General features: G+C 43.0%; 1 protein-coding gene across 1 annotated transcript in view; it reads right to left on the bottom strand.

Annotated features, from left to right (window-relative positions):
• The window catches only part of CLEC16A (C-type lectin domain containing 16A), a gene marked incomplete in the record, with an annotated part of 3,039,290 nt that overhangs the window by 2,733,306 nt on the left and 283,736 nt on the right, over positions 1–22,248 (bottom strand). The window contains 1 exon segment of the mRNA XM_044089149.1: positions 7,401–7,549. Within this exon segment, the coding sequence (XP_043945084.1) occupies positions 7,401–7,549 (149 nt within the window).

The following is a 22,248-nucleotide window of genomic DNA, read 5'->3' as shown; positions in this document are numbered from 1 at the left end:
CATAGAAACAGACAACTGGTGCCAGAGCCATGGCCTCAAGCTAAACGCCAAAAAGTGTATAGTCATCCCCTTTGGCAAAAACAAAGTGCCCACAAATTACCACACAGGTGGTAATCCATTAAGTACAGAAGAAGTAATTAGGGACCTGGGGACCCATGTTGATAGCAATCTCTCATTTGACAACCACGTGGCCAAAGTGGTTAGAAAAACATTTTATATAGCCCACCTAATCATGAAGGGATTCACATCTAGATCAGGGGAGGTCATCGTGCCTCTTTACTCATCCCTCATCAGGCCCATAATTGAGTACAATGCCCCTTTTGGGATGTACCATACCAGACACCTGCAGCAACTGGAAAGACCCCAAAAATACCTCACCAAGAGGATCAAAGGGCTCAAACAGATGCCATATGCTGCCCAGTTAAAGAAACTCCAGCTCTACTCAGTGGCATACCGCCTGCTCAGAGGCGATCTGTGCCTGACGTATAAAGCCATGTCCAACCCGGAATTAATGGACATGCTGCACCTCAGAAAATCCAAATCCCATTGAGCTATGCGCTCAAGAGACTTGAACCTCAGCACTGAAATAAATAGGACATGCTGGAGGAACAGATTCATAACCCAGAGGCTCCCTTCACTCTGGAATAAAATCCCAGTCCAGGTTAGGCAGAGTCCCTCACTGACTCTCTTCAAGAGGAATCTTGATGAGTGGATGGGAGATCGTAGGTTTACCCCGGGTATCACTTCTGTTCATAGGTTCATAGGTTCATACTAGGCTATCTGCCCTAGGGCATTTATAAGCCTAGCCAGAGTATGTTTGGCTTTCGCCACCCATTTTAAATTAATTTTGATATGCCCTTTTTCGAGATTAGTATACTGTGCCTCTGTCTAACAGTGACACAGAAGTGATACCCGGGTTACTACAGTTAAGAATGGGATTATATGGGGTGATGTCTCCACAAGGAAGGTGTAGGGGAGTTTGCTCCCTTGCAAAAATTATGATAGTTATGGCATGCACGTAAAAAGTTCAAGGCAGAAATTTACAACACTTTTGGGTTAGTAAGTCTGCATCTGGCACTTGTGAATTGACTTTTCATAATGCACTCCTAAGTACCACCCTGCTGTACACTCTCCTAAACATGCACACCCAAGTCCCATCTGCACTAGCCATTGTGCACAGCGTGGTGCTGTGTGCACTCTTCTAAACATACTACAAGTGCACACCCAAGTCTCATCTGCACTAGCTGTTGTGCACAGCGTGGTCCTGTGTGCACTCTCCTAAATATGCTACAACTGCACACCACATCCCATCTTCACTAGCAGTTGTGCACAGAGCGGTCCTGTGTGTACTCTCCTAAACATGCTACAACTGCACACCGAAGTCCCATCTGCACTAGCTGCTGTGCACAGTGCTATGTTGTGGGATGTTCATTTTAACATGGTGTGCCAGTTACCTACTCAACAAACAATCTGTATGGACAAGGACTCAAAGTACAGTTGTGTAAACTTACCATAAATGTAGATGTTCGAGTGTATTCACTGTTGCAGTCATCACACTTGGGTTGATTCCCAAAGTTGAGGAAGGGTGGAGGCAGTCAAGAAGTGTTAGGGCTGGCTAGCAGGCCTTGTAAAATTGCTGTAGCAAATCCAGCTCTGGATTTAGAAAAAATAGGTAAGTGGTAATGCTTGGTGAAGGTATGCACAGAACTCCAGGTTGCAGCTTCCAGAATGTCCCTGGTAGGAACTCCCCTGAGAAATGCTATAGAGGTGGAAGTAGCCCTAGTGGAATGTGATCTGATCCCCTGTGGGTTAGGTTTTCCATGGTGCTTGTAGCAGAAATGGATGCAGTGTGCTACCCATTTGGAAATGGTTTGTTTTGAAATGGCCTTGCCCTTTGCCCCTGTAGCAAAGCTGACTAGCAGCTGGTTAGATTTTTTGAAAGGTTTAGTCCTATCCAGGTAGAACCTGAGCTGTCTGTGCACGTCCAAGGAGTGCAGGATCCTTTCCCCTTTATTATGAGGATTAGGGAAAAAGGTTGGCAAATGGATGGATTGGTTTAGAGCCACACTGGACACCACCTTAGGCATAAAGGACAGGTTAGTCCTGAGGGAAACCCTGTCAGCATGGAAAATAATGAAGGGTTCCACAGCCATTAGCGCCTGTAACTCAGACTCACTTCTTGCTGACATTATGGCTAAGAGTAAGGCTGTTTTCCAAGAGAGGAATTTTAACTCTGCTGAAGTAGCAGATTCAAAAGGGGGAAGCGTGAGCTTTTCCAGTACAAAGTTAAGGTCCCAGGTAGGGGTGGGTGCTCTCCTAGGGGGCCTTAAGTTGTTATCCCCTCTCAGGAACGGTTTGATGAGAGGGTAAGAAAAAAGAGGTGGTTCAGTATTATAATGAGCTGAGATGGCAGAGGCATGAATCTTAATGAAGGAGAAGGATAGATCTCTGTGGAGTAGCTCTGCTATGTAATCCACGATTAGAGGTAAGGAGGGCACTGCTGTATCCTTTCCTTGAGACTGATTCCAAGAACAATATCTTTTCCACTTTTCAGCATAGGATTTCCAGTATTAGGCCTTCTGGCTTCCAGAATGACATCTAGCACCTATTTGCTGAGGGTTGCTGGTGGTCTATTCAGGGGATAAGCCAGGCTGCAAGGTTTAGGGTTTGCAACTGTGAATGCAAAATCTGACCATCCAGCTGAGACAACAGGGTAGGAATCTGGTGAAGGTACCAGGGTGGCACTGTTGTCAGACTGTGTAAGAGTGGGTACCAGTGCTGGCGTGGCCAGTCTGGGGCAATAAGAATTGCCCTTGGCCTGTCCCGTTTGATCTTGAGTAGTACTTTTGAGAGGAGGGGCAGAGGGAGAAAGGCATAAATTGAGAGGTTTTCCCATTGGAAGGATAGGGCATCCACCTGCCATGCCCAGCTGTGAGGGTTTCTGGTGCAGAATTTGCACAACTGGTGGTTCTCGGGGGAGGCAAAGAGGTCCACCTCTGGTGTCCCCCACCTCTGGATTAGAAGGTTGAAGGTTTGGGCTCCAATTTCCACTTGTGTGGGTGTAGGAGATTTCTGCTCAAGTCATCTGCCATTGAATTTTGTTTGCCTGGCAGGAATTGAGCTTGAAAATGCACTTGGTTGCTCAAGGCTGTGTTCCACAGGGCTATGGCTAACCTGCAGAGTCAGTAAGAATGGGTTCCCTCCTGCTTGTTTATGTATCACATAACTGTGGTGTCTGTTTTTATCAGCAGCTGTCCTGGAAGGATTAGGTATTTGAAGGCTGCCAGAGCATTCTGTACAGCTTAGCATCTCCTTTTGATTGCTGTGCAGGGCAAATTGGCCTGGGCTCCAGTGGCCCTGAATGCATTTGACTGCCATGTGAACCCCACATGCATAGTCTGATGCGTCTGTAGTCAGGGTTTGGGCGACGAGGGGTTGAGTGAAAGGCAGTCACTTGCTGTGGTTGCAAGCTTCTGCCCACCACAGGAACTCTGTCCTTAGACAAAGTATGATTGGAATGACTGTTTCCAGGTCCTGAGAATGTTGGCACCAAAGACTTTTTGGTACCACTGAAGTTTCCTCATATGCAGTCTTGCATACGTAATTAGCAGAATACATGAAGCCATGAACCCTAGGGCTTGCAGTATTTTCCTTGCAGATAGATGGGTTCTGGTGGCCAGATGTTTGAAGTAGTTGGTCAGATAGAACTGTTTTTCTGGAGTGAGAAATGCCATCTGGGAAGTTGTATCCAAGCTTGCTCCCAGGAATACAATCTTTTGACTGGGTACCAGTTATTTATTTTCATTGATGGTGTACCTCAATGAAGTGAGAAGGCTTTTTACAAATGCCAGATGGTAAAGTAGCAATTCCAGACTGTCTGCCTGAATCAGGCAATCATCCAAGTATGAGAAAATGTGGATATTTCTCTGCCTGCAATATGCAATGGCTGGAGACAGGCACTTTGTGAATACTCTGGGTGCAGTAGATAAGCCAAAAGGAAGTGCAGAGAACTGATAGTGCATAAAGCCTGCCCTGAGGCGTAGATATTTCCTGCATGACTCCCTTATAGGGATGTTCAGATAAGCTTCTTTTAAGTCTAGCGTGACTAACTAGGCATCCTTGGCTAGCACAGGAAGAAGCTGTTGCAGGGTAAGCATCTTGAATTTTGGGACCACCAGAAAGGTGTTGAGAATTGATAGATCCAGGATTGGGCGCCAAGAGCCCTCTTTTCTGGGCACCAGGAAAAGTCTGGAGTAGAAACCCTGCCCCCTTTGTTCTACTGGAACAGGTTGAATAGCTCTGCTATTGAGCAGGGAAAGCACCTGCTTTTGAGCCTCTGCCCACTGGTTTGGAGGAAGGACTGGAAATCCGCTAGGGGTTGGCAGTGAGTGGAAGAAGAATCTGTACCCATGGTATACAATGTTTAGGACCCATCAGTTGTGAGTTATGGACATCCAGTTTTTTGCATGAAGGGCAAGTTTTCCTCCTAGGGGCACAAGTAATTTGGCAGGGCTGGTACGGATAATTGAAAAGTCATTGTGAACTTTTTCCATAAGGGGGCGACTTACCACTTCCCTGTTTTTGAGGTGGGAGCACTCCACTGTTTAGATCTCTGCATACCCTGAGACTGTAGTCTGGGTGGCCTGCGTCCCCTCGGTTTGGACTGAGAAGGCCTGGAAGGGGCGGGAAAGAACCAGTTTTTAGAAGGCCAATGCCTACTGAATCTAGGTGGCTGCACTTGTAAGAATTCTTTAACAGTTTGCATAGATTTAGCTTTTTCTTCCATCTTTTTAAGAACTTCTTCTGCTTTGGTACCAAACAAACGGTCCTGATTTAAAGGAGCGTCTAGTAATTTTGATTTGACATGATCTGGCAAGGTTTTTTCCTTCAGAAAAGCATGCCTTCTCGGTACAGACCCTGTGACTACAGCCCTGCAAGATGCTACTAGGGCATCAAAGCCACACTGCAAAGTACGCTTACTAACTTGGTTTGCAGAATGCATTAACTCTTGTAAATCTTTATTTTCTGCACAGTCTGGAAGTAACACCATTTTTTGTTTAATTAGTTCCATAATATGTTGATGGTACTTCAACATGTGAAACTGGCAATTCAATGCCCTGATGGCAAGAGTTGCAGAGGTATATAACTTCTTGCCCCATCTGTCTAAAGCTCTGGAATCCCTGTCTAAAAGGGTAGGGGTTTTGGCTGTAGTAGCCTTAATGCCTTTAGGTCCCTGGGAAATGGTCTCTGGATCCGCAGTAGGATTCTTAGAGAAATTTGTGAGAATCAGGTACTCTGTAGTACCTGTCATGTTATCAGGGCTGGTGGTAAAGTGTCTGGAGTAAGACTGGATTCCATGAAAACATCATCTACAATATCCAGGACAGGGGTTATAGCTAGAGGCCTGTGCTGAGGCAACTCTAAAAATTCTCTGAGTCTCTTTTTGGACTGAGGGTAGTCCAGGCATTCCTAGCGGAAATGCTCTCTTAAAGTAAGCAAAGTTTCACTAAAAGAAAAATCCTCTGGAGGGGAGGCAGAGGGAATAGATTCCTCTGCATCTGAATCTTCATAGGTTGATAAGGGTATGTCTTGGTAATCAGAAGGGTCAGAGTCACTGGACTCCAGGTCTATAGAATCAGAATGAAACTCAATTCTTTGTCATTTAGCAGGGGAAGGCTGGCTTCCCCTAATTGGGGTAATAAGGTCTTCAACCATTAAAAGCATTTGTTTTTGTGGCATGGGAGTTTGAGCATACGCTTTGGTCATTGTTTTCTAGGCGTAGTGCATACTCTGGGTCTGAGAAACTCAGTAGTTTTAGCTAAAAATGTAGTTGTTGGTTTAATGCGAACATCACTAGGTCAGAATACACCCTCAGAAGCTGGTGCCTGCACAGCGGCTCTGGACCCATCCAAGGTGGAGACATCCGCAGGTTCCATAGTCGAAGAAGCATCTCACGGCATATCGGATTCCGAATGGGTCTCAGCAGAGGCCTGCGAATCTGTAGAAGCGGGCAGCAGGGGCTGCAAAGGTACCTCACTGAGAACCAGAGGACTGTCGACTAGCTTAACGGAAGCGTTGTCAGCAGTTTTGGACCTATGCGGTCTGTCTCTGACTTCATCTTTACGTTTTTTCAGAAGCTCGGTAGTCGGATGGCTTATCAAAGCCATTTCAGAATATAGAGAACGAGAGAGAAAGAATTTAGCGACAAAGATAGCCCGACAATGAATGGTTCAGGTGTTAAACAAGGCACAAAATCAACAGTGAGGGACGTCGTGGTCTGGGCCTAAGCAGGTGACGCAGTAAGAATGAAAATCTCTGAGAGGTATTTGCTTTCCACAGGCAAGACAATTGTTAACTTTTTCTGACATCGGTTAGAGCAAGAAAAAAGAATCCCTAACAGGGTATGTAGCTTTAGAAAACTTCAGGTTTGAAGCTCGAAAAACGAAAATTTCGGGTAGCGGCCGACCACCACTTGCGAACTGCTTCTGCTTCAGGCTCCTTCTCGACAAGAAAGACTGATGTAATGGTGTCGGCTGCCTGTTTTATACCCCTGACAACCTAACATCATGGAAGAAGCGACAGCATCAGTCGCAGACATCCCAAGACTCTGGTATTCGGGCCGACTGAGGGCTACCTGCAGGCAGCTAACCAAAGTGTGATGACTGCAACAGTGAAACACAAAGAACATCTGGGCCTTGTAACAGCTAGTTGGAAATTAATGCAATGTGATGCATACCTGAAGAAACATTTCCTGTCTACAGTAAACAATGCCATATTGCATTCCATGCTGACACCACCATATTGCATAAGTACTAAATCATGTGACCCGCCAAAGATTTAATATGCTGTATGCATAAAATAAAATAAACTGCAATGTTCTTTTGACACTCTAACCACCTAAACAACTTCTACTTAGGATCTCAAGTTTCTCATACAACACTCTCATCAGGAATTCAGGTGCAAGTCAGACCTCCACTTTGTTACCTGATGTTCAGCTGCATGTAAGACCACCACTTTGTTACCTGGCATCCAGGTGTAAAGCATACCACCACCAGATTTTTAGCAGGCATCCAGGTGCAAGTCAAACCACCACTTTGCTATCTGGCATCCACAGGCAAGTCATACCACTACTTTGTTACCTGGTGTCCAGGTGTAAGCCAGACTACCACTTTGCTATCTGGAGTCCAGGTGTAAGTTAGGCCACCACTCTGTCACCTGGCTTTTCACAAGCTCTTATTCAATGTCCTAAGCAGAACTTCAATAAACCTTGAATATTTCTGCATTACATTTTACTTAGCCATGTCTTTGTTGATTGATTCTTACATGTACTCTTCTCCACAGATGCTATACTTCTGAATGTTGCTGCACTTATGAAAAAGTGGAATACTAAATGTTCTTACCTCATTGTAAAAAAAGTGTACAGTATGGTTGTTCAGTTTCAATGACAGTGTCTTCAGGAAAGATATGTAGTATGCCATAATCTCCTCATCAGAGAAGTCAAACTTATGAACGATAATTGAATTCACGTGGTTGTTGGACAACAAGTAATCTGTAATAAACCAATGCATTTTATGTTTAGTTCTGTTACAACAGGATAATAAAATAAAGTTGTTACATGGCAATTAAGGGAAATAAAACTAAACTGAAACGGCTTGTTATTGCTGCCATCTAACTTTTCTTTACTTCATTTGGGCCTCATCCTTTTCAGTTCATGCAAAACGTAGCTCCTCAATCAGTATTAAGCACAGTGCTGCTGTCAGACTATGAGCAAACTGCCAGTTAGCCAGTGTTCTCAGCTTGTCCCTGAAAAGGAGGCTTATGGTTCATAACTTACCTGCTTAAAGTAATAATTCTGAGCACACACATTCATGTTTTAGGTGCTTGCATTTTATTTATGTATGCATGTATGTTTACCAATGTAGTGAACTGATCAGAATGGGCACAATGCAGGCACGGCATGGGGTGAACTGATCAGAATGGGCACAATGCAGGCACGGCATGGGGTGAACTGATCAGAATGGGCACAATGCAGGCACGGCATGGGGTGAACTGATCAGAATGGGCACAATGCAGGCACGGCATGGGGTGAACTGATCAGAATGGGCACAATGCAGGCACGGCATGGGGTGAACTGATCAGAATGGGCACAATGCAGGCACGGCATGGGGTGAACTGATCAGAATGGGCACAATGCAGGCACAGCATGGGGTGAACTGATCAGAATGGGCACAATGCAGGCACAGCATGGGGTGAACTGATCAGAATGGGCACAATGCAGGCACAGCATGGGGTGAACTGATCAGAATGGGCACAATGCAGGCACAGCATGGGGTGAACTGATCAGAATGGGCACAATGCAGGCACAGCATGGGGTGAACTGATCAGAATGGGCACAATGCAGGCACAGCATGGGGTGAACTGATCAGAATGGGCACAATGCAGGCACAGCATGGGGTGAACTGATCAGAATGGGCACAATGCAGGCACAGCATTGGGTGAACTGATCAGAATGGGCACAATGCAGGCACAGCATGGGGTGAACTGATCAGAATGGGCACAATGCAGGCACAGCATGGGGTGAACTGATCAGAATGGGCACAATGCAGGCACAGCATGGGGTGAACTGATCAGAATGGGCACAATGCAGGCACAGCATGGGGTGAACTGATCAGAATGGGCACAATGCAGGCATGGCATGGGGTGAACTGATCAGAATGGGCACAATGCAGGCACGGCATGGGGTGAACTGATCAGAATGGGCACAATGCAGGCACGGCATGGGGTGAACTGATCAGAATGGGCACAATGCAGGCACGGCATGGGGTGAACTGATCAGAATGGGCACAATGCAGGCACGGCATGGGGTGAACTGATCAGAATGGGCACAATGCAGGCACAGCATGGGGTGAACTGATCAGAATGGGCACAATGCAGGCACAGCATGGGGTGAACTGATCAGAATGGGCACAATGCAGGCACAGCATGGGGTGAACTGATCAGAATGGGCACAATGCAGACACAGCATGGGGTGAACTGATCAGAATGGGCACAATGCAGGCACAGCATGGGGTGAACTGATCAGAATGGGCACAATGCAGGCACAGCATGGGGTGAACTGATCAGAATGGGCACAATGCAGGCACAGCATGGGGTGAACTGATCAGAATGGGCACAATGCAGGCACAGCATGGGGTGAACTGATCAGAATGGGCACAATGCAGGCACAGCATGGGGTGAACTGATCAGAATGGGCACAATGCAGGCACAGCATGGGGTGAAATACATTCACACTTTCAGTAAAGGAAAAAGGGTGTAATTAGAAGCAATACACAAAATAATTAAGAACTGGAAAAATCAAACATTGTACAAAATTTGTATTTACATTACATAAGTAGATTTGTTGAGGCCTTTGGCTTGTAGAGCAGAAGAAGTTAACTGTAGGGCAGACACAGGAAGAAGCCGAGCTAAGGTGGGGTGTCATTTTGGGAAGCAGGAACACTTCGATTGCATTTGAAGGTGGGTTTTAAATTTCAATTTTGAACTTAGAATAGTTTAAAATATCTTCACGGCGAGGTGCCAGACAGGGGGCGCTGTTGAGATGAAGGCTTTTGTGCAATGAAGGAACGTGTCTGGGGTAGAGAGGCAGGGTACTGTTAGAAAGCAGGGAGGGTATTGTTAGGGAGTACTGCCACAGGTTATATGAAGAGGTTTTTCATGGAGTTTGGATGTAACAGAAGACAAAGTTTCCAGTTTCAGTAACTTCAGGAGATGAGACCCCAGTAATAGGTAATCTCTTTGTTTGATGGAGAGTCATCTTGCCTTGTTAAGGGTGATGCAGTGATGCTTTTGAGGATGTGAGTTGATTAGATATGGTGTGCAGCAGTTTTTTTTTGAGGCCCCGCTGATAATGGAAAGCACATACTCGAGTCGGGAGTGGAGGACTCCTTAACTCAAGGCTAGGCTGGCAGGGGGAGAGACAAAGTACAGTTGTGTAAGTAAGCCTACCATTAATCTTATCCTAACAGCAGATGTTTGAATGATCACTGCAGCAGTAGCCTTAGATATATGGGTTCTATCTTGCCAAGGATACAACAGCAGGCTAGCTTCCAAAGCTTCATCGTACCTTCCACGCACTCAAAATGTCAGGTAGCTTGAGCTGAGCTGACTAAAAGACAAGTTTGGGCACAAAGCCCTTCAAAGCTTTCCTTCCAACAGAGAGAGAGAGGCTGACCCCTGAAAGGAAAAAGCTAGGGAGAACAAAAAATAAATGTCCACATCCTGGCATAAAAAGCACACCAAAAAACAAAGGGGATGGAAGAACGGAGTGACTACTGCAGCAGTGACCATTCAAACATCTACTGTTATAAGTTTACCTATACAAGTGTACAATGTTCATCATATTGATCACTGCTGCAGTGGCCTTAGGTATGCGGGTAGATTATCCTAGCTTACTACATTTGGGAGAGGGAAAAAGAGTCCAGCAGCCACTGGAAAATGGTCCTAGCAAAGCCTGATCTGGAGCAGCTAAAGAAGGAATCAAGCTTATAGTGCTTTGTAAAAGTATGTACAGAGAACCAAGCAGCAACTTCTAGAATCCAACAATTTCCAGAAAGCCACAGATGAAGCCAAGGCCCTAGTAGAGTGGGCTTTGACCCTGCCTCGAATAGATTTGTTACTTATTTATTTGTATTTGTTTACCGGCATGGTCCACTGGGCCAACAAATGCCCATTTTGAATGGAGGCCCAGGGTAAAAGCTCCACATACAAAAGAAATTTAAATATAAATCACACATAGACAGATAACAACTTAAAAAAAAACAGACATACAATCTTATCATAAATTTCTTGCTAGAATAACAAAGGCAGTATACATTATATACAAAATATACAAAGTACAATATAGCATCTGCTTTGGATACTGTAGAGTGAAGACAGCAAGAGATAGTTGCATAACTGTTAAGCAGAGGGGAGAAAAAAGTTAGTGAGATCAGGTGGGGGAAGATGCTCTGTAGTCGTAGCCACATGTACATTGCCATAGGGCTAAGAGGTGCTGTTTTATGGTGAGTACAGCAAAAGGCAATAGCCTTAGACAACCATTTGCTAACAGTCTGTTTTGACAAAGGTTGGCCCTTCTTGCTATCACAAGAAATGAACAATTAATTCTAAGATTTGAAAGATTTAGTTCTGTCAAGACAGGACCCGAGCTGTCTGTGGACATCCAAGTTATGAAGTATCATTTCTCCTTGAATTTTAGGTCCAGGAAAGAAAACAGGAAGATGGACAGTACAGCTTAAAGTAAACTTGGGTACCACCTTAGGCATAAAAGAAGGATTAGTTCTCAAAGAAATCTGTCCCTGTGGAAAATGAGATAAGGTTGACTTACCCTCAGATACCCTTCTTGCAGACGTCAGAGCAATCAGTAAAACTGTCTTCCAACGAAGCTCATGTCAGTCAGGTTAGCTGGTTCAAACAGACCAAGTGGTAGCTTCTCTAACAGAAAATTAAGAAAATGCAAGTTTTTATCCCCAAAGGGAACAAATCTGCCCAGTAAAAAAACAGCAGAAGCAGACCGTCGATCCTCGAAAACCCTCATAGACACGTACTCTTTGGCAGCAGTAAAGCCCTGGAGGGCTTTGCTTCCAAACATGTCTAAGTCAGCTCAAGCTCCTTGACAGTTTGGGCATGTGGAAGGCTGGCTGGATATAACCCTTACAGTAAAGGCTACTGCAACAATGATCAAAATAATGAACATAATGGGAGATTGTTTTAGTCCAGAAAAGAAGGGTATGTATTTTAGAAGTTCTTTTTATTATGCAAGATTGAAAGTTAAGAAACTGAACAATGCAGAGACCAAGACATTTGAATGAAGTAGTTGTTTTGATGTTGGAAGTTGTTTAGGCCAGCAATCGTACGGTGTCAGAAGACTATGACAGTCTTTAGGGAGTTCCAAAAAAGCCTTTTTTTTCAAAATATTTTTATTGGTTTAACATCATAACATAACAACTAAAAAAATATAAAAAATAAAATAAAATACAACAAACAATCATGTATGAAAATCTTTTCATAGTACAATTCATGGTACTATTTGCAATCCTTATATAAATATAAAAGGCTACACTACAACCATTTTTCCCCGTACCGTCACCTGTTTCTGCTCTATTTTCTTTTTATTTAAAGTATTTATTAAAAACAGTATTAACAGTACTTCAGAACTTGGTCAGCAAAAGAAAAAACATCCAAATTGTGCTGACACATTTGTCGTGCAATAATGTTACATTCAATGCAAATATACACAGCAGCATCCACATAGGACTACATCATGTGCATCTTGTATCAATTCACTTACACAATCATATTCAAATGACAGAATAACCAGTTAACTCACACTACCTGGTAATTACAGGGCCTGCATCTTAGTGATCCACCCTCGCCATTTAGAAATCATATGGATGCCTGTTCTGATTACTGATACCAACGTAGGGCTGCATCTTAGTGATCCACCCTCGCCATTTACAAATCGTATGGATGCCTGTTCTGATTACGGATACCAACGTTTCGGTCGCACCTTGTCCATTACAGTGTGCATGTCCTTTACTAATGGAAGAGATTCCTTCTTCCAGGACGCTATTAGTAACTTAACTAAAGGGTGAATGATTCCATAAGGTACACTAATGCCTCAGCCTTTCTCAAGTATGACGATTCCAAACTAACCCCCTCTGATCTGCAAGACTTCCGCATCCTCTCCCAAATCGATCTACTCCTCCACATGACCTCTCTCCACCCTAGTCTCCCCTTCTTTTCACTTTTTCTTCCCAGCCATCAATATTTGTAGTAGCAACTGTCCTCGTAGAGAAATCAAAGGGGTTCTATACAGCCTAGTAAAAAAATAAATAAATAAAAGGTAGATGAAATCCCAATCTTATCCAGCCATAGTGTGTCAGGCAATTTCTGCAACTCCAATTTCAAATCCTTAAATGATGGGCAGTCCCAAAATACATAGAATTACAATTTTTTTTGCTCTCAATCATTTCTGCATAAAATCATTTTACTATCAGACTTCGTTTTTGCTTTTTGATCGGTTCAGTAGCAGACAGTGATGAATGAATAAGCCACTGCTAGAGTAAGGAGTAAGTCATTCAGAAGACGGGACTAGATTATGGAGTGTCAACAACCAGACGTCTAGATGCCCACATCACCTGCTAAGAGGTAGCTGTGGGAAGTCAGACAGGAGTTTGCTAATAAAGTCAGAAAATAGCACACAGACAAGAATGGATCCCTGCGAGACACTTTTGTTGAGCTGGGCTTTCACTGACTGTGCAGCTCCAATACTGACTTTGAAAAGTCTATCTTTCAGGAGGTTAGTGAACCAGAGAACTGCATCCGAGCTGAACCCGATTTCTGTGAGTGCGTTTAGGAGATCTGGGTAGTCAATGAGATGAAATGCTTTAGTCATACCAACAAAAAGGGTTCCTGCAATTTAAACTTTGTCAATGTTTTATAAGATATCATCTGTGATGGTGCATAGAAATGTTATGGTGCTCCAGCTATGGCAGAAGCCATGTTATTTGGGAGAGCAGCTGGTATTTATTAATCTACTGCGATAGTGTAGGCATTTTTTTCAAGTGTTTGCCTAGATTACAAAGAAAAGAGATTGAGCAAAATGTGTGAAGTAGGACATTAGGGTTAGTTTCCTGGGTACAGGCTTAATTAGGACTGTTTTCCATACATCTGGCAGAGATTTCAGAAAGGTATAGTTTATAAATATGGGTAAGAGGTTTGTCAAGGTGGTTCTCTGCACTGTAATATGAACCAGGGGAATAAATCATCTGATGTAGGAGGAGAATCCATGTCGGTAAGTAGTTCATCTACTTATCTGGGCTTTAAGCACTTGAACTAGAAGAATGGAATGCAAGGTGGAAGGAGGGAAAGTTATCAGGAGAACTAAATGACAGGATTATTTGGGAAAGGAAGCTGAATTATTTCCAGATGAAAGTGTGTTAGTTTATATTTATCATACTCAAGGAAGGTTGAGGCATGGGTCTTTCAACCTGTAATTAAGTTAACTTCCCTTAAGAAGTGTTTTGGTGTAAACAGGTTTGTGAAAGGTGATCTGTCTTTGGATGGAGTGTCTGGCTAGATTTCTTAAGGTACCAAAGTAGAGGCACTACTGCTAGTGGAGGGGTCTAACTTCCATCTGTGGCAGGCATTTAAAGTCTATTGTCTAACTTATACAGCTGTGTTTTGCAGGTAACTTAATTTCTGGATATACTCCTGATGTTAAAGCAGCAAGTACTTGGAAAACCAAACAAAGATTATGACATTTTTTATGTTGTAGTTTTACTGCTGAATCAGTTTTTCCTTACAGCCATACTCAGAATATGTCAACTTAGGTATTGGCAACAATTCACACAGAAATGCAAAACTTTATGGGCAATCAAAACCACAAAACTTCTTCAGAGGAAGAGCTACTTATTTACATTATAGTTTCACTAATGGAGCATCAAATATGTTACATTTTCAAGGATGGGTGTTCCACCTGTGAGAAATAGGTGACAAATTGTCTTACTTGGATACAAGACCTAACTACTGCAGCTAGCATGGTGTTGGCTGATAATAATAAAGGAGAGTGAATGATTGTATGTGTGCTCTTACACTGACGTCGTTGGTGTGGAGAGGTCAAGAGAGGTCACATGACCATGTGCTTTATAATAAAGGAGGAAGCGAGGGTTGTCCCCCTCTTCTGTTTTTAACCAGACTGATTTCCTTCACGTGTGTTTATTTTCCTCTGTAAGTGTATGTCTAACCCGACTTTCTTGCCCTTAAGATGATACCACCAACAAGTTATCGGCCCAGGAGGGAAGTAGGAAGCCGATGGCGCAGACTATGTTTGACGGAGGGGAGAAGAATTACGAGTTGTGGGAGACAAAGTTTCTGGGGCACCTGCGTTTGCTAGGGCTGAAAGACGCCATTTTGAGAAATGTGCAGCAGGATGCAGAAGATGACGAGAATAACGAGGAAGCTGATGACGATGCTGAGAAAAATGAGGAGGCCTATGCAGAACTAATACAGTTCTTAGATGACAAAACTTTGTCTCTTGTCATGAGAGGCATATGCAGAACTAATACAGTTCTTAGACGACAAAAGTTTGTCCATCGTCATGAGAGAGGCCACAGACGACGGTAGAGAAGTGCTTCAGATCCTAAGAGACCATTATGCTGGGAAAGGGAAGCCATGGGTAATTAGCCTATACACCAAATTAACAAGCCTCCAGAAGACCATCAGTGAAAGTGTCACAGACACTATTATTAGGGCTGAGACGGCCATTACGGCACTTAGAAATGCTGGGGAGAAGCTTAGTGATGGATTACTAATTGCGATGATTCTGAAAGGGTTGCCTGAAACTTTTAAACCATTTGCAGTACACATCATGCAAGATGATAATAAGGTGAGCTTTGTTGAGTTCAAAACAAGGTTGAGAAGCTATGAACATACCGAGAAATTCAATGCCAATGTAAGTAATGATAATGTGATGAAAGCAGGTGGCCTTGGGGAAAGAGTAAAAGCAGAGATTATATGCTTTGGCTGTGGCTAAAAGGGACACAAGGCACGAGAATGCCAGAAAGAATATAAAGGCCAGAGACAGTGGTGTAGTTTGTGTAAAATCTCTAGCCACAGGGACAGTAACTGTAGACGAAAGAAGAAAGACAATTTGAAACAAGCAACTAACGCAGATGATCACACATTTGTCTTCAGAATAAACGAGCATCAAATTTGTGAATTAAAACAGAAGCGATTCATGGTGGACACTGGTACCACGTCACACACAATTAACCACCTGAAAAAGTTTAAATGCTTTGATGCAACTTTCCAACCGGAGGAACACACTGTGGAATTAGCTGATGGAATGAGAACCTGTGGGGCCGCACAAAAGAGAGGTAATGCAGATATATGGCTGCTAGACACAGAGGGGCACAAAGTAAAGGTGATGAGGACTCGGGTGCTGTATATCCCAACGTATCCACAAAGCATTTTTTCCTGTTAAGACAGCAACGTCCAAGGGGGCCTCGATCAACGGCACCAGGTTTGACATAATTGAGTGTGATATTATTTAGACACATATAAAAACGGTACCAGGTTTGACATAATTGAGTGTGATCGACTATTATTTAGACACATATAAAACGGCACCAGGTTTGACATAATTGAGTGTGATCGACTATTATTTAGACACATATAAAAACGGCACCAGGTTTGACATAATTGAGTGTGATCGACTATTATTTAGACACATATAAAACAGCACCAGGTTTGACATAATTGAGTTTGATATTATTTAGACACATATAAAAATGGCACCAGGTTTGACATAATTGAGTGTGATATTATTTAGACACATATAAAAACGGCACCAGGTTTGACATAATTGAGTGTGATATTATTTAGACACATATAAAAACGGCACCCGGTTTGACATAATTGAGTTTGATATTATTTAGACACATATAAAAACGGCACCAGGTTTGACATAATTGAGTGTGATATTATTTAGACACATATAAAAACGGCACCAGGTTTGACATAATTGAGTGTGATATTATTTAGACACACATGATGAAGAAAACGATAGTGAGATACATTATGATGCATCTCAGAGCTGTTATGACATTCAAGCATGGCATAAAATGCTTGGTCACTAAATTCGAAGATGTGTCAAAATTAGAAAAAGTGGTAAAAGGAATGAAAATTAAAGGTAAAGTTGAGAGATCCAACCTAGATTGTGAAACCTGTATACACGGGAAATTTGTACAGAGCAGAAACAGAGAACCAGATGCAGGAGGAAAAGTTGTGTTTGAACTAGTCCATACTGATTTGGCAGGCCCAATTGAGCCAGTAGCAAAAGACAGCTTTAAGTACACTTTAGCATTTACTGATGATTACTCGGGTGTAATATTTGTCTACTTTCTGAAAGCCAAGAGTGATACAGTCAAGGCAACTGAAATGTTTATTGCAGATTCTGCCCCTTATGGGAAGGTAAAGTGTATCAGATCAGATAATGGCACTGAGTTCATGTCGAAAGACTTTCAGTCACTACTGAGTAAAAATGTTATAAGACACGAAACGTCTGCACCTTACTCACCCCATCAGAATGGGACAGCAGAGAGAAACTGGAGAACACTGTTCGAAATGGCAAGGTGTATGTTGATAGAGAGTGACTTACCTAAAGAGTTGTTGACATAAGCAGTAACAACTGCTGCTTTTATTCACAATAAATGTTATAACAGGCATGCGGGGCAGACCCCATTCTTCATGCTAACAGAGAAGAAACCTGATCTTTCAAGGATGAGAGAATTTGGATCAGTGTGTTATGCATACAGACATAATAAAAAGAAGTTAGACCCAAGATGTGATAAGGGGATCTTTGTTGGATATGATAAAACAGCCCATCATATCTAGTCTATTATCCTGACACAGGAAGGGTCCTAAGACACAGGTTAGTCAAGTTCTTTACAAAGAATGTAGCTGAATGCCAGATTCAGACAGACCCAGAAGTGATAGATGAAGATCTTAATACCAGAAGAAGTGTGCATGTTAAGTCAGAATCAAAAGCTGACAGTCAAATCACAAAAGAAATACAAGTGAATCACACTGAATCTATAATGAATGAAGGAGAGACAAAAATAAGGCAAGAAGACGAAAGGCAGGATACACACTACTCTGAGAGAGAGAAAACCACCTGCATACTTGAAGGACTATGAGTGTAAAGTTGAAAGCGACGATTATATGACAGTTAATGTTGACTATTGTTACCAACTATTATGCAACAACCACAGAGCTTTAAAGAAGCCATGACTTTGTCTAACTCTGAAAAGTGGGTCAAAGTCATGAAGGAGGAACTTAAGTCTTTAAATGAAAACACACATTTACATTCACCACACTGCCGGAAGATAAAAATATAGAGGGGAGTACGTCGGTTTTCACTGTAAAAGACAATGCAGATAATACTGAGACTTACAAAGCTAGATATGTAGCTAAAGGCTACAGTCAAGTCGCTGGTATAGACTACAAAGAAACATTTGCACCAACTGTAAGTATGACATCTGTACGAAGTCTAATGCAGATGACAGCTCAGTATGATTTAGCGTTGCACCAGATGGATGTACGAACGGTCTATTTACATGCTCCTATTGACTGTGAAGTGCATATGGAGCAACCTGAAGGTTTTGAAAATAAACCAAATTCTTCTTCTTCTTTCTGCTTTTCCCAGTTAGGGGGTGCTACAGAGGATCACCTGTTTGCTCATGATTGGCAGTGGAGTTTTACAGTGTCGAGTTGCCAGCCCGGCGCCCAGCCTTCCATGGAAGGCACACACACACATGCACACACTCATGCCTATGGCCAATGTAGAGTGACCAATCCACCTACAGCATGCCTTTGAGATGTGGGAGGAAACCGGAAAACCTGGAGGAAATCCACGCGACCACAGGGAGGACATGCAGACTCCGCACAGAAGGCACCCCAGCCGAGGATCGAACCGGAGAACCTCTTGCTGTGAGGTGACAACGCTAACCGCTGCACCACCGTGACCGCCCTTTGAAAAGAAATCAAATGATGATGAAAAATTACCAAAAACAATTCTAATATATCGGAAGGAAAAAAATCAAATAAAAACCACAAAGAGAGCCAAAATAAAACCAAGTTCCACTTTATTCTTCACATCACACAGCAAGCACTTTCGTCACCCAGGACTTCCTCAGACTGCAGTCTGAGGAATTCCAGGCGTAATGATGAAATATTAGTTTGTAAACTGAATAAGTCATTATACAGATTGAAGCAATCAGGACGTAAGTGGAACAAAATGTTGCACAATTACCTTTGTAAAAATAGTTTTATCCAAAATCCCGCAGACCATTGTGTATACACTAGACAAGCTGAAAATGAGAAAACAGTTCTAATTATATGGGTTGACAATCTCATTATAGCAACTAGTGACAATGAATCCCTAAACAATGTAAAGGAAATGCTTAAAGCTAAATTTAAAATGAAAGATCTGGGAAAGTTAAAACATTTTCTAGGCATTGATTTTACCCAAAATAGAGGTGAAGTAAAGATGAACCAAAAGAGGTACATTACGAAAATTCCTGAGAAATTTGGTATGTCTAATTGTAAAGTAAGAAGTACCCCTTCTGAACAAAAAACAAACTTTGAATGTGACAGTGAATCTACAGATCCAAGAAAATATCGTGAGCTTGTGGGTAGTTTGATATATGTTATGACAAGCATGAGACCTGATCTTAGCTGGATTGTAAGTAGTAAACTTTCACAATATTTGTCACAACCAAGTGAATCTCATTTAACGCTAGCCAAACGTGTTAAGATACTTGAAAGGTACATTGGACAGAGACCTGTGTTACAAGAAAAGTGAAGGTTCAGCTTACAGCATACAGTGATGCAGATTGGGCAACAGATCAGAACGATAGACGTAGTACAACAGGTTATTGCTTTAGCCTCAATAGAGATGGGCCTATTATTTCGTGGAAATCAAAGAAGCAACAAACGGTGGCTTTATCTCCATGTGAGGCAGAGTACATGGCGTTAGCAGCGACAACACAGGACAGTCTGTACCTTGTGCAGCTGTCGAGTGGAATGGATGGAGAGAGCAAGTATGTGCCAGTAACAATATCTGAGGACAATCAAGGCGCAATCGCTTTGTCGAAGAATCCAGTAAGCTGACAGAGATGTAAACATGCTGATATTAAGTTTCATTTTGTCATGTCAGCACTTGATATCAAAATAAGCATTGAATATTGCCCGACAATGGACATGGTTGCAGATGTCTTTACTAAACCTGCTACGAAATCGAAGATTGAAAAGTTCATGTATTACGTATTTGGAATGTGAAAGAAAAGTTATCCAAAAATATGTTCTAAAAATGTATTTGTATACTGTGTAAGAGCAAGTGGGGGTGTTGGCTGATAATAATAAAAGACAGTGAATGATTGTATGTGTGCTCTTACCTCTGGAGAGGTCAAGAGAGGTCACATGACCATGTGCTTTATAATAAAGGAGGAAGCGAGGGTTGTTCCCCTCTTCTGTTTTTAACCAGATTGATTGCCTTCACGTGTGTTTACTTTCCTCTGTAAGTGTATGTCTAACCCGACTTTCTTACCTTTAAGATGATACCGCCAACACAAGGAAAAAATGGTAAGCTACACACTAATTTAGGACGGGAGGGATTGTGGGTACAGTCTTTCATTATGTCATGTTAGGCATTTTCATAGGTTCATAGGTAAGTACTAGGCTATCTGTCTGAGGGCATCTATAAGCCTAGCCAGAATGCATTGGCTTTCACCGTCCCCCTTAAATTAGTTCCCTGTGCCTCTGTCTAACAGAGCCACTGCAGTGATCCCCGGGGGAAATTTTCTGTTTCCCATCCACTCATCAAGGTTTCTCTTGAATAGTGTTAGTGAGGGGCTCTGCCTAATGTAGACTGGAATCCTGTTCCAAAGCATGGGGAAGTCTCTTTGACAGGAAATCTATCCCTCCAGCACGTCCTATTTATCATTGTGGTGTGGCTCTTGGAGATTTGTTTTTTTTTAGGTGGAGCATGTCCATCAATTCTGGGGTGGACATGGCCTTGTATGTCAGGCAGAGATCACCTCTGAGTAAGCGGTATGCAACTGAGTACAGCTGGAGTTTTTGCAGTCAGGCTGCATAGGGCATCTATTTGAGACCAGTAATCATCTTGGTGAGGTACTTCTGTGGTCTTTCCAGCTGTTGCAGGTGTCTTGTAAGGTACATCCCAAATGGGGCATTGTACCCTATGATAGGTCTGATGAGTGATGAGTAGAGGGGCACAATAACGTCTTTTGTTCTAGATGCAAACCTTTTTGTGATTAGCCACACAGAAGGATTTTCTAACCACCTTGGCAATATGATTATCAAAGGAGAGATTACTATCTACTTGGGTCCCCAGATCCCTTATTACATTTTCTGTATTTAGGGGACTACCATGTATGTTCACGGGTACTTTGTTTTTTCCAAAGGTGATGACTATGCACTTTTTGGCATTTAGCTTGAGGCCATGATTTTGACACCAGGTATCCGTCTCAGTGAGACCCTTCTGGAGGATGTCTGTATCAGCTGGAGAGTCAATTATGGCCCCCAGTTTGCAGTTGTCTGCGAACTTGGTCAGCCATTGTCCTCCTGTGCTTGCCTGTACCTCTGAGAAGTATATGCTGAACAGGAGGGGTCCCAGGACTGAGCCCTGGGGGACGCCACTTGTAAATGGTTTAGAGTCGGACCTAGAGCCTGCAACTCTCACTGTGTGGGTTCTATCCGTGAGCCAACTGGCAACCCATCTCGTGATGTAGGGGTTTATGTTCATGTTGGTGAGCGTGTCTATAATACCAGAATGGGGAATGGTGTTGAAAGTCTTTGCGAGGTCTAGGTAGGCTGTGTGAACCTCCTTTCCCTCATCTAAAGCCTTGGTAACTGTCTCAAAGAAGTCCATCAGGTTAGGAGGCATGATCTGCCCTTAACAAAGCCAAACTGGGTAGGGTCCAATGCTTGAAGGTTCCCAATGTCTCTGTTAATGAATTCCATGATGATGCGCTCCATAGCCTTGCAGACCAGGCTAGTCAGGCTTATATGGTGATAGTTCCCGGGGTCCGTTGTGGCTCCTCCTTTGTGGAGCAGGATAACTGTTGCTGTGCGTCACTCTATGGGTATGTAGCCTGTAGAGAGGCTGAGTTTGAACAGTGTGTTTAGGCAAGGGGTTAGTTCATTTTGGAGCTCGTGTAAGACACAGCCTGGGACACTGTCTGGTCCCACTGAAGCAGTATTTTTGGCTTTGGATAGGGCTGTTTTAACCTGTGTGTCAGTGATTGCTGGGGCTCTACATTCTTCTGGTATGGTTATGGGCCCTTTAGGGGGTGAGAGAGGGGTGAAGTTTACACTAAACCTGTCTGCCAGAATGTTGGCAATATCAGTCGGTTCAGTGTATTTTGTGCCATTCTGCACTAACTCAGAGCAGATCTGAGAGTTTCCACTTAGGTTCTTGACATAGCTAAAGAACGCTTTGTGGTTATCTTTGGAGTCCTTGGCAATTTTTCTTTCAAAGCTAGCCTTGGATGATTTTATGAGGGATCGTAGTTTCTTGCTGATACTGATCAGTGATGTCTTCCCTTCTTGGGATTTTACTCTTTTCTGTACTAGTTTCCTCCTTCTATTGTATAGCTTGTTTATGGC

The sequence above is a fragment of the Protopterus annectens genome, chromosome 12.part0 (genome assembly GCF_019279795.1).
Source record: "Protopterus annectens isolate FY-2018-M chromosome 12.part0, PAN1.0, whole genome shotgun sequence".
Taxonomy (NCBI): domain Eukaryota; kingdom Metazoa; phylum Chordata; order Ceratodontiformes; family Protopteridae; genus Protopterus; species Protopterus annectens.
The sequence above is the reverse complement of the archived record's forward strand: the minus strand, read 5'-3'. Positions and strand labels throughout refer to the sequence as shown.